Genomic DNA, 18,721 nt, shown 5'->3' on the forward strand with positions numbered 1-18,721 from the left:
CGCTCACACACACACACACACACACACACAAAGACATACACACACTGTTGCACAACACAAATCACTCAGACATGTGCATTTGGAAAAGGTAGACATGTTTGCATGCACATAAACAGGCAAACTCCTACTCTCTGTGCTCTTGCGATGCACAACAAAATCATCTCGATAACTTCAGACAGATATAGAGGGTCAAGGAAAATACAATTCAAGTTGGAGTTTGGTTGAATTGCTAAAATCGCCCTAAATTGGGTTCTCAACTGCCCAGCTGCCACAATGAGATAATTCCCTGGGTTGATAAAAGTCCAGATACACTCATCTGAGGTTTAATTAATGTGCGCTTACATTAAAGGCTAGAAGCATATGCTCATGAAGCGCTCAGAATGCAAACTGCTCTGTGCCTGTGTGTGGGTCATTTACATGCTAGTGTGAAGCTCCGACATTAGTATTGCTAATTAACAGCACTCTCCAGCTATCATTTCAGAAATCCAAACCCTGAAAATAAACATAAACCTGGAAAATTAATCAAACACTGACGTTGTCAAAAGGATATAGCCAATAAAAAGGCTGCTCTTTATCAGTTGACTGCCAAGACGACAATGTTGGCTTTATGTTCAACGAGCAGCCTGCAGCACACTTTTTAAATCCAAATGCATTGAAAGGGATGAAGCATGTTAAAACCCGGTATGAAGTAAAGAGGAGGAAACAATTCGTTTTGGCGAGTTAAATACAAAACACGATATCAGCGCATAACACTCAGATGTTCTAGCTGCTCGGCTCACCTCACGGTCACACCACTTCATACACTTCACCATAAATTTGCTAAAAATTGTTATTTTCAGCACCGATCAATTTGTTTGAACTGTTTAAAAGCAAAATGTATATGTCTTAGTTTGATTTTTGGTCTGTTGGACCCTCCTGACTCTTGAAACCAAACCTACACTTGTAAAGAGAGTGGATCTCTAAAGTGGCAAGTTGAAGATGTGATGGAATAATTAGTTGACACAAAAGATGGATACTTCCATTGTATGGGTCTCAGCAATGAGATGAAAAGAATGTCAACCTATTTTTAAATGTCACTGTCTCTTTTTGTTCTGAATCCCTGCTCTACTTTGTGCCACAGATCTAAACTGGGTCAACATCACATGTGGCGCTCCGGTGGGCTCTTCAGTGTGTGTACATGTGTGAGCGTGTGAACATGTGTGTGAATGGTTCAAGCCATGATCATGTGCGTCTTACCATACGCCAACACCAACACTTAGGACGGGGTGTCTACAGTCTGCCTTGAGTGAATCCCAACGGTTGCTAAACAATTATGAATTAGTTTTTTCCACACGTAATTATTGTCTATCGTCCCCAATTAGGAGTGAGCATGCATTATCTACAAATTGTTTAAGTCTGTTGCTGTGCTCATTATTACAGAGAGCTGCAGGCGGGAGTGTAAAAGTGTGTGTAGATGCATACAAACTTTGCATGTGTTCGTCTGTGTGGTGTGCATCCGTAGCGTCTTTGTACATGGTGTATGCTTGGCTATGGTGTATTGTAGCGCAACAATGAGGCAGGGGTTGCCCTGCTGGAGCTTTCAGATTAATAGACACTGATAATAACACACACAACTCACAGCGCTTCTGTCCTTAATGAAGATGGATCTAGCCGGGCCTGGCGGTGCACAGGCACTCGGGGTGGCAGCCTGCCAGTCACAGCCAAGTGACATCTGGGAACAGCTCAATGCAAAGGGCGGGAGGGAGGGAGCAAGATTCACCAGAGAGTACAATTTCATAACATTATCATGTTATATCATAATCCATTGTTGGTGGCTCATAAGATTAATGTCAGAGACAGCAGTTATCACTCTTGTTGTGTAGACTTAATGGTCACAGTGAATTATTCATTTCCTCCTATTGATTTGCAACGCAACTCATGCTGACAAAGTTGACAGCACAGGTTGACTGATATAGAGTATATCTAATTTGACTGTGAAGTTGGGAAGCAGGGGGAAAGAAATGGAGTAGAAAGCGTGAGAGAAAAAGTCAAAGGCCAGAAACGAGATGAAGTTATGTTTCAGTGCAGACAGATGTGGCACACATTGTGCTGCTCAACTTTCTGTGTCTTCTAGGTGTTTTTATATAGTTTCTATGTATTCAGATTACAAAAATGAGGCCTTTGTCATTGCAAATTTTAAGACTGAATTAATGTATAATTTTTCCACTGGTTAGCGGTTGGTTAAGAAGTGGCTGCCAAATTGGGACAGAGGTTCCATCCCTGTAAGATATTAGAGCCCATTAAAGTGGGGCTGCAGCCAGTGTTTGTGTGAGAAGACAGGTGGGTGCTGAGGTCACTTCCTCTGGCATCTGTGGCGGGCATCACAGGGCAAGCATTGATGGGTGGTGGCATTGCCTCCTGTTGCATCAGTAATAATGAATAGTGACAAGCTCTCCGCCGCCACAATAAATCACAGGCCACACTGGAGACACTGAAGACCAGGCCAGGGAGCATGCTCTCTCTCCGCTGCGTGGTGTCAGTGCTGACGAACAGACTGGCTGGCTGGCTAGGGGCAGACTATCTTTCTATCACTCATTCATAGATGCAGCAATGTTATCACACACAGTCAACCCCATTCAGATACTTGTGCACTCTGATTAGCATGTACAACTGTCACTCATGAAATATTGGGCTCTTACTGGCTACTTTATAGGCAGTAAGGCCTTTTATTTTATTTTATACTACTACTGTTTCGGAAACATATAATAGTTAAAGTGTAGACTCTAGAGATGAGGAGGTGTGTGGGTTGGGGTGTGTGGAGAGCTGCAGCCGAGGGCGGATGCTGAAGCAGGAAAAAGTGGTACAGGAGTGTCTATTGAATAAAGTGAGAGGGGCTCTCTCTCTCTCTCCCCCTTCCCTTTGCCTTTACCTCTTTGACAGCCATACTAGCCCTGTTTGATATCCCTCCGCTGTGTTCTGCAGCTCTGCCGATTCCCTTGTCTCATTTGCATTCCCTTAAAGCACACTTCCATTAAAGTCTCTCCCTGTTTTTTGTCTCTTCCTTCTTTCCTTCTGTTTCTTCAAATAGGTCTTTTTTCCCCTTGGTTGCTGTTTTGGAGGGAGCCTTATTCCCTGTTGACTACACAGCCTATCCCCGCTTTCCCTGAGTCAGTAATCAAACACATTGGCCCTAATATACAGGCTATTACAAGAGCTCTGATGTTCCATCTGCACACAGCCGGCACAATGGTGTCATTATATAAACAACCCTGCTGCTGCAGCCAGCAAGATACTACCACACCAGAGTCCCGGCCTTAACTGACCTACCCCAGTAAATGGAGAAGTGTTGGGATGATCTGACCTGAATGTGCTTGTGTATCTGCTGCTAGCTTAACAACATTATCCATCCTGAATGAATGCTCTAGTGTTAACAGTAGGCTATCAGTTCTCACTATGACCCGTGTGGGCTGTTGAGCATCAATGCAAATGTAATAGAATCAGGTTGTTGTGAAGGAATAATATCTAATGCTATTATGTTGTCTTTGCTAGCGATAGCCTCACCAAAAAGGATTAGGGAGATTAGCGAGGGCGGCGGTTTATACAAGCTGGAACCTGCAGTGACATTGATTCGATCTTGTTTTGGCAGTTGTTAAGTGTACAGAGGTGGGATTGTACAATTTGTAGAACATTATGTTATTTTTTAAGTTTAGCGTTTTAGGACATTAAATACTAAAAGGGCATATTTCCTGTTGTTTTGAATGTGATAGATAATGGTGTCAGATTGTGCCTTGCCCTTGATGTCACTTTTAGCACAGTGATTGAAGCAAACTCTTTTTTCATAATCAGAATGATCTGATTCCAAGTGAATCCATTAATTGGCAGTTTTGACACACACAGCGCAAGTGGAAATGTGTCCAAATCATCACTTTGGCTAATTTGAATAATCATTGAATTAAATTCAACTGTCCTGGAAGGCAGGTTTGACAGTAAAAACACAGCCTCCCACTCAGCAAAGCTCGTTCGCAGATGGTGATGGTAATGATATTTCATGGTATGTCTGTTACGTTTCGAAAGGAAAAGTAGGATAATTATATTCACTTTGGTGAGTGATTAGTTTTATGGAGGTGAAGAAGTAATTAATGAATTCCATCTCATCCTCATTTATTGTTACACTTCCTTGTATTGCTCCCTCTTGCCTAACTCAAGAGAGTACAAAAGAGTATCGAGTGTGACAAAGCTTCAGCACCGATGAGTCAGAGGGAGAATTACTTAGAGGCCCCCAGGTGAAGCATACGTTTTTGTCGTTCTCTGCAGTCTCATCAAACTCTAATACTACATGGCTAGCCTTCACTGAGTCTAGTGATACTTTCCACTGAAATAAAGTGCCTGTCTCAGACCTGACTGAAACCAAACCCCAACAACACTGAGTACATTTTTTTTGTTGTTTTCAATTTATTCCAATTTAAGAGGATGTTGGAAGTTTATTTGAACTGAAATTTTACTTTATTACAAATATTTAATGCAGCAGTTTGCATCACTTTCTGATTTGTAAGTGAGATGTGATTGCCATTCAGTTTTGCATGCTCGACTGTGTCGGTTGCTAGGAGGCAATCATTTCCTTCATAGCGGGAGCTTTGCTACTGAAACAACTATTTGTTGTTGAAGCATCTGAGGCATAAACATCAATCCTAATAGCATGGGAAATGCTGGTGCTTCATCTTAAGATGCAAAGACATGCATAAAGCAACAGACCATCAGAAGTTATGACTGTCAAATCTTTAAATCAATCACAAGTGTTTTCCTAACCAAATAAAATTGTGTGTTTGTGTTCTCCCGCTTCCCGCTTTACCCCCCATCGGCCTGCATGATTTTCACTTGTTCACACAACATACCTCATCTTCAAATATATTGAAATGCTAATTAAGATGTTAGCAGTTGTCAGAGCACTTTATGTACGCAAAGCATCTTTGGCAAGCTCTTAGGAGAAAAATTGCTTTTAAAGCTGCAGTGTTACTCCAATCAGCGATGTGGATCTATAGCCTTCTGACCACCGGCTGCCCAGTCATACACACAAATGCACAGACACACACCGAGTCAACTCGCACTTATCATACTTGTCTCTCCCACCTTGATATCAGATTCCTCTCGGTGGGGGGAAAAACAGAAGAGAGAAGGCCTGAAGCTGTAACATTTCTGAGAGCACCAGCTTTTCTAATTATGCTGCAAAAACTGTCTACCCAAACACTTTGTTCTCCCTCCTTTTGATTCTGCTCGAGTAATGTTCCTAAATGCCTCTTTCTTCTGTACAGAAATTATATGCGTGATGGGGTAAACATGAATGGTTCTCGTGACAGACACTCACAGCCTTTAACAGTACCCCCCTCCCCAAATAAAAAGGGCTTGTGACACCCGGTTCTTGATGAGCATGTCTGCTAAAGCAAACAGATCTTAATGATCATGGTGATTATCGTAATGATCCAATAGAAGTGGATAATGAGGTTATTTGCTTTGGATCAAGGCAGCCTGTAAATTAATAGCTGAAGAAATGGAGGGTAGCATTCCAAACAAGATGACAGAGGTGTGTACTTAAGTGTAACTCCGCCACCGCTTCGTGTAGATAGCCGCATGTCTGTCTTTGTGTTGATAGAAGTGACTGTCATTTGCCCTGCCTCCCACTTTCTCTCCTGCTCACCATTCTCACCTTTCCACCAGTGCAGTGAAATTGCTGTCCATCCTCCCATTTTGTGGACTCTGGTCTCATATGGATATGATGTTCCTTTCTATTAGAAGAGAAACAGTGATGATAATAATGGTGGATGTGATCATTGCAAAAGGTCAGCCTCTGGCCTTGGGCATGTAACATCCTCCAAGTAGGGAGAGCATGGAGGGTGAAGACACCCATCTCACACCCTCCAAAGACTCCTAACCTTCCTCCACCCAGAGGCAGACATAGACACAGGCAGAAGAAATATGTTCTCCTTTGCCATTACTTCTTGCTTTCTTACTCTTCCTTTGCTGTTTTTCAGCAGTTTCCCCTCCCATCCACTCTCTCTTATTTAATCTCGTTATAGAGAAAGTCATCCTTCCCCTACTTTTTCAATACAATTTGACCTTTATTTAAGATACAACCATACAAATAAAAAAAACCAAAATCAGTTAAAACAGTTACAGGCAGGTAATGGATAGTTATTAAGTACAAGAGGTATAAGAGTATTTAGTTTTAGGTAATATCTGCTGCACTAATACTAAAAGCAGACTAATACTAAAAGTTCAGTCCTAGCACGAGGTATATGAAGAACCAGCCAGTCGCTGGAGTGAGCTAAATGTGGACCAGGGTTCTAATTTAACATAGATGTGATGTATGATGGTAATTTTCCGACCAGAGCGTTATAGATATACAGACACCAATGATTATTTCGTCTCTCAGTCAGAGAAGACCAACCGACCTTATCATAGAGGATAGTAGAGCCTCATAGAGGTAGTAATAAACCTCAGGGCTGAGTGGTAAACAGAATCTAAGGGCCTAAATGTGGAGGCAGCAGCGTGTCGGTAAATTATACTCCAGAACTGATAGGAGAATTGATTCAACAATCCTATTCCTACAAATGAAACGAAAGCTGGTTTTATTTCTGTATGAAAAGCCAATTTATGCAAATTACAGATATGCAAATTACAGTTGTCTATCTTTTTGGGATCTGGAGAAAACCATGAATTTCGTTTTTCGTATTTGTGTTAAGTATCAGTTTAAGATTAGTAAGAGAATGTAAAGGATAGTTGCAGTTTCTCAGTGGCTAATGGAACAGAATCAGCAATACAGTACAAAATAGTATCATCTGCGTCAAGATGAATTTGACAACCATGCAGGGAAGAGACAATTTCATTGATATAAATGGTGAACAGGACAGGGCCCAAAATAGGTCCCTGCAGCACACCCTGTTGAAACTGGCAGGAATCCAGACTGGACTTCCTTTGCTCCTTCTGTTCCTTGTTTTATTAGTTAGCAGGCTGCATCATGCTTCCTCTTTTTTTGCTCCATCATTCCTTTGTTTCTTCTTTTCCTTAATTTTGGCCTTCTTTCGTCTATTCCTTCTGTTCTCCTTTTCTACCACATTGAAATGGAGTGTTGTGTAATGCTAGCTTTCTTTTTGTCACAAAATAAAGTCAATTTATCCACCCTGCACTTTTCTCTTCCTCCCTCAATCCCTAATTTGCCCTACCTCCCTCCCTGCTCTCGTTCTCTGGCCCTCCTCATCTTCTGAGACCACAGGAGAGCTATTGTTGAAAAGTACTGAAGTACAGTCAAAAGAAACAAGAGGAACGACAGATTTCTCTTATTAAAACCACAAACGTTGGAGAAAAAAACTAAGGCCTGTCACTGCACAGGAGTGGATCACTTTTTGACCATTAATAATACAGAGGCGATCTGGAGGCGGGAGAGGAAAGGCCATGAAAGAGAGCAGAACAGCCAAGGCTTCTACAGTACCACATCACATGTCCATTGCTATTTGTTTACTGCTTTTCTACTCTTTCTTTGTCTGTCCTGCCCTCCCTCTGAGCGTGTCCTTTTCTCTCAGCTGCTGGTCATAGAGGGTGGTCGCAAACAAACTCAAGGCACAGGCTGCACTCTAGTGCAGAGGTTGTGTGTGTGTGTGTGTCTGTGTGTTGTGCATATGATAGAAATAAACGCTGGTGTAAAACAGCTGTGGATGTGCTTTGTACTCTGTGTTCTGCTTTCGTTCCCTCTTTGCTGTTTGCCCTCCCCTTCTCTCTCACTCTGTCTTGTTCGTACTCTACGACATCCAACATACTAATCCACACAGTGACACCCAGGCAGGTCGGTGACTGTGGGCCAGGCGTAGCCACTGGGGAGGAGGGTAAATATCAGAGAAGGTCAGGAAGAGGAGGGGCTGGAGAGATGGAGGGGAAGCCAAATCAGTGATGATGAAGAGAGGGGGTGAAGCCACCCAGTCTCTCAGGATCTGCCATCTTGGCTGCCAAGAGAAGAGAGCTTGGCCATGCCTGCAAGTTGTTGTGTTTGTTGCTGAGCAAACATACAAGGATGAAAAGATTACAAAAATGAAAAATGCAGGAGCAGTTTTATAATTGTCTGTTTTATAAAGTGATTTATGTTTTAGGTTAACATTTAGAATGAAGATTAGAATTAGGATTAAAAATTCTGCATGTATTGTTCCTAATATTTACTTTGAAATTTTGCTTAAATATTTTACATGCTTAAAGATATACATTTTTCCACACTGTTTGAGGACATCACATATTCGGCTGTATATGCTTAATCCCGCACCTTTAAGCTTTATCACATTTTATCACTTGGCTGAAACCTGAAATAGAAACATCTTAGATGTCTTGTGCATCCTTTGCTTACTTTTTTGTGATTAAGCAGGACATATTTGCTACCACTGGAAATGTTTGGCTCTTGAAAAGAATTACTGAGGTTTAAAAAGATCTATAGGCTTGTCAACCTAACACAAATTTGTAGAGTTGAAGCTACCAGATAGTTAAGAAGTTTATTTATTAGTTAGTGAAGGTTAGCAGACAATGCTAGGGCTCAGACTTAGGAAATGAATGGAGTCATTGAAATGTAAACACAAGTACTGTGTAGTAGCTGAACCTCTGTGTGTGTGTGTGTGTGTGTGTGTGAGAGAGTACATGCATGCTTAATCTATTATACTGTAGGAGGGCATAATATAAGTTGGTAGGATCAATCAAATAAAGCAGGTAGAGGGTTGGAGAGATCAAAGGAAATCCTCTCAAACACCCCCCCCCAAAAAAAATTTTTTGCACATACGCAGATACAGAGAGACGCAGTCTAATCTGTCTGTTTCATCAGCAAGCTCAGCAGGAGGAGTATTAGCTCTAACAATACCGTCTCTTCTGTTTTCTGTCTTTCAGCCCCTGCAGGGACAGAGCAGTTTCTACTGTCAAAAAATCAGAGCTAAAGTTCCAGATTGTGATTTATTTCATTAGGCAAATGAGATGTATGAGCCCTATGGCACTGCTGACTGAGTCACCACTTTTCAATGTCTCACTTTGTGTGTGTGCCTGTACACAAACACTCAAACACAAACATACACACACAGAAAACATGTATTTTTCACATGTTGAATATAGCTCCGTCAACAGCCCCAAAACATATGTAGCATTTCTGTTTTAGTCAAGTGTTCAAACACTAGCTGGTAGTGGCAACAGCTTTTGCCATGCCATCCTGCACAAAATGGCCTCAGATCTCCCTGTCTGATCATTTTACCTGACCACCACAGGGGGAGCCTGCCTCTCTCCTCTCCTCTCCTCTCCTCTCCTCTCCTCTCCTCTCCTTTGCATGTTCTAATCCCATTTAGTATGCTGTACCAGTCATGAGCCACTCAGTTTTGTGCAGAGTTATTATCACATATTCCAGTGATAAATGCAGAATAAATTTGTCAACACTGTCTAATTCAAATGCCATACTGAGATGGGAAAGAATGAAAAACAGAACAGTAGAATAATTCCTCTTTATGGACATACAGTTGCACACAAATTTTTATGAGGCACTTACCTCTCTGTTATTTCTATCTCTCTTTGCCAGCAGGATCACCCTTGGGGAGGGTGTAAGCTGAGGAAGTGCCGCCCCACTCATCTGTGCCTGCTGACCACCTCTACACTTTAGCACCACCCCTTGCCCTGCCCCCTGGTCAGCCTCCAACATGGCTCTAGCAGTCTGGATCATCTTCACCTGTGCTGTGGCTTTCAGCAACATTGCTCCATCCTCGCAAGGTACGTAATAAATACCAACATTGTGTGGTATTTTTTATATTGTTACATTACATTACAAATAACTAAACTCATGTCTATCTGCATTCAGTATTCATACTGTATGTTCACTGTTCATTTATATATATACAGCATATACAACATGTATAATTTTGATTTGTAATGTTGCACATAAGTGCCTGTTGGTTTCACTGTGCCCTGTAACTGGGCTGACTAGGTTATTGCAAATGAGGATGTAATATTTATATGTTAGCTACGTGATGAAGGTTGTAAGTATATTGACTTACTGACCAGCCTAGAAACACTGCACTTGATTAACCAAACTGTCTCTACAGGAGACAGAGAGAGAGTGTGTGTGAGTGAGATAGAGAGTGCATGTGTGAATGTCTATAAAATTTCTTGTCATCTTGATGTTAGTTGGAGCATGGCAAGAATATAAAGGGGAATCCGTGCATGTAATGGTGCCATATGTGTGACCTCCTTGAATGTGCCATGTACCATAAGATATTTTATTTTGTGTTTGTGATAGCTGTTGTAACCTGGTTGGGCGGAAGTGATGCTGGAGGGTGTGTGTGTGCGTGTGTGTTGGAAGATGTGTAGGAGGGAAGAAGCAGGGATTGCAGGGGTAGGCAGAGGGCAGAGGAGGGAAAGGAGGGGCTGTTGGGTGTCCTGCTAGTGGTCTGCCACACAGACAGCAGCACACCATCTGCTGTATGCTCTCAGTCAGCTCTGTGCCAACGAGCCACTGGGTGATGGACAACTAGGATGAGGAGGAGGAGCATCAGGAAGAGACATAGTCACCACAGGGAGGGGCTAGTGATGAAGCAGGAGGAGTCGAAGAAATCAAGGGAGGGAGGGTAAAATAAAAATGTGCTCGTGTACGCCTGTGTCAGCATTGGATTTAGCAACCCCTCTGTGTAAGCTCTGATTGGCCAGCTGCGGTTCTAATTTGAGTAGGTGCTGTTTTTTTCCCCATCTTAATTTGGCTGCTTTTGTAACATTGGATTTATGTAGCATACGTTCTGCTCCATCGGACACATTTGGCCTCTGGCGCTATGTTGTTTTGTGTTTGTGAGTGTGTATTTTCGTGAAAATAAGCCTCCAACTATCTGTGTGACCTGGCACTTGGGGTATTAATAATGCATTAATAATCAATTGACTGTTATCTGTATTCAGCCCCAAAGCACTGGCACAACATTTGGTTTGATGAAATTAAGGAAACCTTTTCTTTTTCTATTGGAAATAGGCACACACATGCACACAGACACATGCACATGGACACCCACACCGTTTTGGTGCTCATAATTGTTAGCTGAAACGTATTTTCTCTATTGCACCGTAGTGTGACCAGAGGAGCAGGAGAGAAAAAGAAAAGAGAACAAGGGAGGTACAATTTAAAGAAAGAGGGCAGGGTTTTGATGTGGCAAGAGCTGCTGAAATCACTCTCAAGCTAATCAGAGCTCATTTGGAAACCTGCAGGATCATCCCACATGGCTTCACAATCTAATGTGTACCCCTGCTCCTCCTCTGTGTCCCGACTAATCTGCCATGCTTTAACCTAGCTTGAGTCCTGGCTGCACATTCTAATATTTACCCCTAACACTCACATATTTATTCTCCTCTGGAACCAGCTCTTTAACGCAAATGTTCCTAACCAGCATGAGCTTTGTACACATTTTCCCTTCTCTGTCCCACAATTCTCACTCACCTGGCCATTTCACACAGTGAATATTTATCTTGTTAAATCACTGTGCAACTCTCCATTTCCCTTTTGAAATGCAGTGGCTGTGTGAAACAAGAAAAAAATATTTTTATCTGTGAAACTCATACAAACCTAGGCAAATAAAGTCATGTTCCTGTGCGGTATATACAAAACCTCTCCACCAGCCCATCCTGGCAGACTCCCTGACAGACTGACACGCGTTCCCTGACAAACAGAATGTCCCGCTGATTCCACAGAATGCTCGAGAATGTACAACCCTTCATACGCAGTGTTGTTGCTCTGAAAGCCCATTAGGCTTGCTTAATGTGGCAGGCATTGCAGGCAGCTGCGCCGTACGTGATGAAGCCCTGACACAGAGCTTTCATTTAGCACAGCGCAAGCATCGGTGTGTGCATGTGTGTGTTTGTATTTCTGTGCACAAGTAGTGGCAGCCAGACCATTATACGGCTACTTGTAGGTTTGTTCAGTCTGTAATGTGTGGGGTGTGAGAATTTGCAAATATGTACATACTATATGTGTACAGTGGATAGCGATATATGCTGTGTGGGGTTTTGTGCATACATGAGTGTGTTCACATGTCCAGATGGTGTGTGTGTGTGTGTGTGTGTGTGTGTGTGTGTGTGTGTGTGTGAGCATTTATGCAAGTGTGTGTGTGTATGTGTCACTCATATCAGGACGCCAATGCCAGCTGACTGGTGGAATCTGTTCTCGTCTCCCCTGTATTTAAGCCTTTGCTCTCAGATCAGTCGCGTGGAAAGGCCCCTGGTCCTTTAGTGCACACGCAGACATTTTTATCTGTCTTTGCCTCCTCTCCCCGGCTTTTTTCTTCTGTGCTTTCTACCCTGAACGGTAGTTATTATTTAAGGATGGGAGACTAGCTGTTTTTACACATCTTCTCAACAAAGTGCTTTAGTCTCTCGACTGTCCTTGGATGGTGATAGAATGTCTGAATGGGGACTGATCTCAATGCAGTATTTTGCTTCCTATAATGCAGGGGTGGGTAGTTATTTTTCATGGAGGGCCGCATGAAGAATTCACTATGCCTTTTGAAAGCCAGATGCTTTTTTATGTCTGAGTTGACAGTTATTTGGGGTCAAAGTGTTGCTCAACCCTAGATTCAAAATTCTGAGTGAAGATATGAAAAAAGACTTGACCTGAAACCACATCCAATATTGAATTTTTGCACTAAGAGAGTAGACTTTCAATCCTGCAATACTATAATATTAAAATGATCATTTCAAAACTGCGACCTACTCACTAATTCATAAGAATTGATTCTCTGACAGGCTTGTAGCAATAATATTTCGAGAGGAGGCAATAAAGCGGCAGCGCCGCAAACCTTGCTATGTGCACTTGGCTTCTTGTTGTGTAATTTGCTGAACAGCATATCGTATTGCTTTAATGTGTGTTTTGTAAACTCTTAGCTCTTCACTTTTGTAGCCATCAGACAGGTCTGAAAAATTGAGCATACTTCAGGCAGAGCACTGGAGTTGTGCATGGTATTAGCTGATCAGAATCAGTTGACACTAGAATAATTAATTCAAACAAATCAGTGAGGTAAACTTTATAACCTGGAAGGCTCACACTCTTTTCATTGCTCCTACCTGCTGCACCTGCTGCTGTTAAGGTTGTGCTGAATTCCTTTTTTTTTTATTAATCATACTTTGAATTAATTGGGAAGTATTCTGGGAAGTATTTTTTTCACCAAACACAACAGTACAACCATGTATTGCTACAAATGGCCCAATTTCCTTTGACATAAGTATCAGTTGCAGAATCATAGACAGACTTAAGCCGGACTTCAATGGTTTAAATTCAGAACTTACAGACAACTTGCATTTTCAAGTTTCTAATAGCTTTGTGTTTTATAGGCCATCAGAACCGGCTGGTTATGTATGTGTTTATAGAGACAAGTAAATGCTCTCATTTAGTCTGAAAATGACTTTTGAATATGTTTAACCATGTTTTTTCTCTGCCATAAAGCTGAAATCCACAGCCTTCACTGACACTAATTGCTAATCTAGTGGCTTGTGAATATTGCTGCACATCATCTGGATTTTGCAATAAAGAACTGCTGTAAAGCCTTTTTTCCTGTTTCTCTCTTTGCCTATCGTGTACATGTTTTCAAGCTTTTGTTGCCTCCCCATCTTATTAGCAATAGTCGGTGCTTCTCTCTTCTCTCACTCCTAACACTCGCCTCTCATTTTCATCCAATCTCTCTGCTTTCTCTCCCCTAACACCTCAGCTATTACTCTCTGCGTCGTGATGTCTTTCCCCCAAACCCCCCTCTTTTTACTTTCCCTCCTTCTCTCACTCGGACCCTCTTCCTTTTTCCCACCATGTTTTCTCTTTCGCCTCTATCCTCTTCTGCCCGCATTACCCCACCGTCTATCCAGCCTCCCTCATGAAGTATCACCCCCCTGGCTCTGTTTTCCTTTCCTTACTCGCTGCCTACTATCTGTTAACAGTGCACATCTCTTGTCATTGTCATTCCCTCCTTTCCCTTTCCTTTCACTCTCTTTTGCCTCTTTCTATCTTTCTCTCATCTCTCGTTTGCTGCCTCCCTTGCTCCCCACCCGGTGCTGGGGGTTGCTGTGCTCTTCAAAGCCCTTGGCTGAGAGCAGTAGATCACAGAGAGGCCTGTGTGAGTGAAAGGTTAATGGATGGCCTTTGAACATATATTGGTAGTTGGGGGCGGGCGGGAGAAGGAGGGAGAGGCCAGGGCGGAGTGGCGGTGTGTTCTTTCAAACCTCCCTTTGAAGATGACGTACACTGCTCTCATGTGTCTGCGCCTGTATACAGGGGCTGTACTTTTTGTTTATTCATTGGTTCACAGGTTTGGTGTACGTGTGTTTTTGCATGTGTGTGCCCATTGTATTTGTGTGTTTGTGTTTGCTTGTAGTTGTGTTCGTCGGGGTATGTTAGTTTGTGTACATTGATTTGTGTACCGCAAACAAGCTCCTACATAAAGGATTGGGGACTGCATTCCTGTTTGTGCAGTTGTGTGATAGCTGCCTCTTTTCTCTCAGGGCCTAGCTGCGTAACTTTGAGGCTTTGTAGCCGTGAAGGACTGTGTGTGTGTGTGTGTGTGCGTGCAGATGTTCTGGTGTGTATGTGTCAAGCATGTCATGTGCTCAAGAATGTGTGCATTTGCTATTCGTGTGTTTTGTGGACTATAGATTGATAATTACCAGCAGCAGCTTATGGCTAGCAGCCAAGGGCAGAGAGAGTAGAGGGGGGAGAAAGGGAAATGCAGGGAGAGAGACGGATGAGTCAAGAGGCTGGTAAAACTGAGAGAGGGGGTAAAGGAGGAGAAAGGGATGGGAAACAGTGTTTCCTCTAGGATTTTTTTCAGCAGTGGGGAAAAGGGTTTTGTTGTACCTGGGTGGTTAGTTTCTAATTTGTTAAGTTAGTACTAACTTGTCAATAATCATAACCATTCATGCTTAACAATGAGTTGAACATTTCAACTGTAGCACATCAACCTTTTTTTAACGTCCTGCCCATCCAGGCTGTGATTGGCCGATTCACAAAAAGTGACAATGACGAGCGCATCGACTTTATGAAAAGTTGAACATGTTTCAACAAAAGGCTACCGATATATCTAAAAAGCCAGGCAAACCCAAACCTTGCTTATCTTATCCCTATTGTCTTCTGTCTTACGGCTTCAGCTGTAAAACCTTGACCAACAGTTGAATTGGTATTGAGGATCTTGAGGAGGAGGATGTGGGCTGGTGCATAATCAAAGTGGGCCGACAACGCATCTCTCTCACTCTTGTTTTTGTTTAATGGGCTGCTCAAGCGGCCCACAGAGCGACCGGCCCACTGTGATTCCTCCCGGTGCTTCCGATGGCCAGTCTGACTATGCTCTGCCCTGTTTGTGCTGTACTCGCACTGTTGTTTATTTGGTTGTCAAGACGAGCGGGCAGGCCACCGCTGCAAAATGTATATAACGGAAACACTGGAAAGGGAAGAGGGGAAAACTGGAGGCGAAGGGTCAGGACAAGAGGGAGGAATGAAGACATGGAGAGAACGAGGGTGAAGAGGACGGGTAGGGAGGGTAAATGAGAGCGTTTCCGGGTGGATGAAATTGGATGAGGGATCGAGGGATGGTGCTGAGGTGAAAAAGAAGAAGATAGGAGGAAACATCTAGTATGTTCAGTGCACTGCAGGTGGACAAGATGGCACACAAGGATAAGAAAGATTCAGTAGCGTTTTACAGCCAAATCCATTTTTAATTCATAGATATCAAACATAAAGGTACAGGAGCACCCAAAATGCTGCACACTGTAGCTACCTACAAATACTTGCAAACAGATCGATCAGCTCATAAACATGAACAGCAAAAATACACACAGACACATCCAAGCCTTTGGCTTAGCGTATAAGGAGGTTAATTAAGTGTCTAATGCAGCGGCAGGGCTAGGCTTTGACACTCATCTTTTCTAACAAGTCTCTGGATGCGACTTGCAACTCTTCCAAATGCGCACATCTTTCTGACAGCAGGTCTTGCATGATAGTCACTCAGTCTCCCCCTCTATCCTCCACACTTCATCTCTCACTCTCTCTCCTTTTTCTTATCACTTTCTTATCTTCAGTCCCTCACCACCTTTCTCACTTTCCTGTCTCTGCTTCATTCTCCCCTCATCCCTGTGGCTGTTTCCCTGCATCACCTGCAGTTTTACTCCACCACAATGTTTATATGAATCTAGGTCTGACTCACTGTCTGCTGGCTTGCCTCTTGTGATATGTGCTGGAAACAGAATAGAGTTGTGTTGGGCCTGTAGCACAGCTCCCATCCCTGGGGAGATAGAGGATATTTTACACCGGGTGAATCTCCTACTTTTTAGGCAGGCTGATTTTTATTTTGGGCTATGTCGTTTCCCCCCGCTGAGGCGCTTTTATTGCATAATTAGGCGCCAGGGCCAGCAATGAAGTGGTTTGACAGTATGAGCACGTCCCGTCTCTCCTCCCTCCTCAAGTTTGTGTGTGTGTGTTGCTCTGTGTCTCAGTGGCTTTTTAACCGCCTGTCTTAATCTCTCTGCTATGCCTGCTAGTTCCCCCCGCAGCAAAGTTTGTCAACACACACTGAGAGTTCTCGAGGTTGAGAATGGATGAGGGTTAGAGCTTGTGTGTGTCTGCCAGCAAGAATTTTGGTGTGTGTGTGCATGCATCATGGCAAATGCATGAGTATGTGTTGCGTGAGGGTGTGTGTATCCCATTTCCAGCGGGGCAAGTTTAATTATCTTATGAATGATGTAATGTTATGGGCTGTGCTGTAATTCAGTTCAGTTAGAAGACTGGGCTGCTGAGGAGAGAGGCTGTCTGTGCTGGGCAGATCAGAACAATAGGACGTCCTCTCTCCCACGAATCTGTCTGCCTCACTCCTTTTATGTAAGTGACCTTGTGCCTCCACAAAGAATCGTCGTCATGTTCATCTTCTGCCAGCATCTAGTTTGATGGTTTCTATCTTTTTCTATTGTTATCCTGTCTAATTTGCTCTCCCACTCCATTTCTCCCTCCCTGTGTGTTAGCTTGACTCGACTCCATCATAGTGGATGTGTGTCATTTTGGCGCTGCTTTGTGTTCTGACCTTATAGCACGGCTGGTGACTCCCCATACAGTCGCGCCTCATCTCATCTCCTCTGTCTTAGAGGAGATGAGATAGCATCCTAGCTTTAAGGCTAGTCTTACCCCCTCCCATCCACACACACACACACACACACACACACACACACACACACACACACACACACACACACACACACACACTCACTCTCTGTCCCACAAGCAGCCCCCACCCCCTGCACCCTCATGTTAGGCCTTTAGGTTTGTCTCAGGATGTCACTTTGTCACAACTCCTCAGCTTGAAGGCTGCCTGGATGTGACAGTTCTGGCCGCATCGCCTCAGCTTGTCTGTGGTGACAGGCCATGCCCCAGCGAGTCATTACGCTAACTCGCAGTGCTAAGCTGATAAAGTACTGAAGAAATTGGTCGGGATGATTCACTGCTAGAGAGGGATTCCCATCACTGAGACCTCTTAGTTATTCCCAATGACTGTAAAAGTACTTGTTCTTCTTTGCCAGCTTTACTAAGGAACTAACCTGAAAATCATGAGGGAGTTAGCTCTTTTGGCCAGAAATGAATTTAAGGGCATATGTAGATGTATGCAGTATGCTTTTAAAATTCCACTGTGATCTGTGGGCAAAAAGAGCATACTCACCTATTAGCCTTAATACCACTTAAAGTTCCTTTTAAAGATGGTGAACAAGAATCCCACCTCATCAGCAGCATGCCCAGTTTTTTAACTACCAATGTTGCTTGGTGAGAATGTTCTCTGGCACTATGCTTCAGTGCTATGCTAATGAGTAGCATTAGGAGATGACTGCTGGAACAGACAGAGGGGCTAAGAGGGGCTGATCACATTTCGGCCCCTGAAAAACAGTCAGTCATCCAGCTAACAAATCAGCCTCAGGGCCACAGAGCTCCACAAGTATAATCTCCTATTGTGACTCAATTGCATAGTCCCTATCACAGTCCCTGGCTACCTGCAAGGCCAAACCTGCTCTCTCGATTATTTCTGAGAAAACACACTATAGAGCGTTTGTGATAACACAGTCCAAGGTCAAATTGTCAAAGACGTTGAAATCAAAGTGCTTTTATGTTTGAAAACATGCCACTGATGATGGAAAGTTTTTGGTAAGGTTTCAATGAAGAGAAATCGTTTTCTATTCATACTGTGAACTTTTCAGAATTCTAAATGTAGTCTCTCTGAGTCACTCTTGATATAACAAACCAGATTTCCTTTAACTTTCCTTGGTTGTAGGTCACGGCTCCTCATGTACAAACGATGTTGGCTCTTCATAACATTTGTGTGTATATGTGTGTGTGTGAGAAAGAGAGAGAGAGAGAGAGAGAGAGAGAGAGAGAGAATAGAGACTCATAATGGTAGAGAAGAAATGAGTGTGCGCAAAGACTAGCTTAGCTTCTGCAAAACTATGTTCTTGTCTGAGGGTCCAAGCATCTATCCACCCTCAGGCTTTAATTACTGTGTGAGGATAATGAGTCAAATCCAATCAGTTCTCTCTCTTGCTCTTAATTTGTATGGAGTTTCTATTATGAAGCCAACCGCTTCAGCCCCTCACACCAGCTGCCCTGGAGTGACACCAGGCCCTGTCTGTTGTGTGTGTTTGTGTGTGTGTGTGTGTGTGTGTGTGTGTGAGAGAGATCTCTGTCTCTTGCACACCGCCA

The 18,721-nt window shown here is 43.1% G+C and overlaps 1 protein-coding gene across 9 annotated transcripts in view; it reads left to right on the plus strand.

The window, feature by feature from the left end:
* Window positions 1–18,721, plus strand: part of adgrl1a (adhesion G protein-coupled receptor L1a) — a 142,385-nt gene that overhangs the window by 80,727 nt on the left and 42,937 nt on the right. For 5 of the 9 annotated variants that reach the window (XM_044180809.1, XM_044180812.1, XM_044180807.1 and 2 more), the window contains one exon: window positions 9,563–9,750. In XM_044180809.1, coding sequence (XP_044036744.1) covers window positions 9,681–9,750 — 70 coding nt within the window. In that variant the 5' untranslated portion in view covers window positions 9,563–9,680. The remainder of the gene's footprint in view (window positions 1–9,562; window positions 9,751–18,721) is intronic. The other 4 variants (XM_044180811.1, XM_044180813.1, XM_044180810.1 and 1 more) reach the window with 1 other exon arrangement.

This window comes from Siniperca chuatsi, linkage group LG21, assembly GCF_020085105.1.
Source record: "Siniperca chuatsi isolate FFG_IHB_CAS linkage group LG21, ASM2008510v1, whole genome shotgun sequence".
Taxonomy (NCBI): Eukaryota; Metazoa; Chordata; class Actinopteri; order Centrarchiformes; family Sinipercidae; genus Siniperca; species Siniperca chuatsi.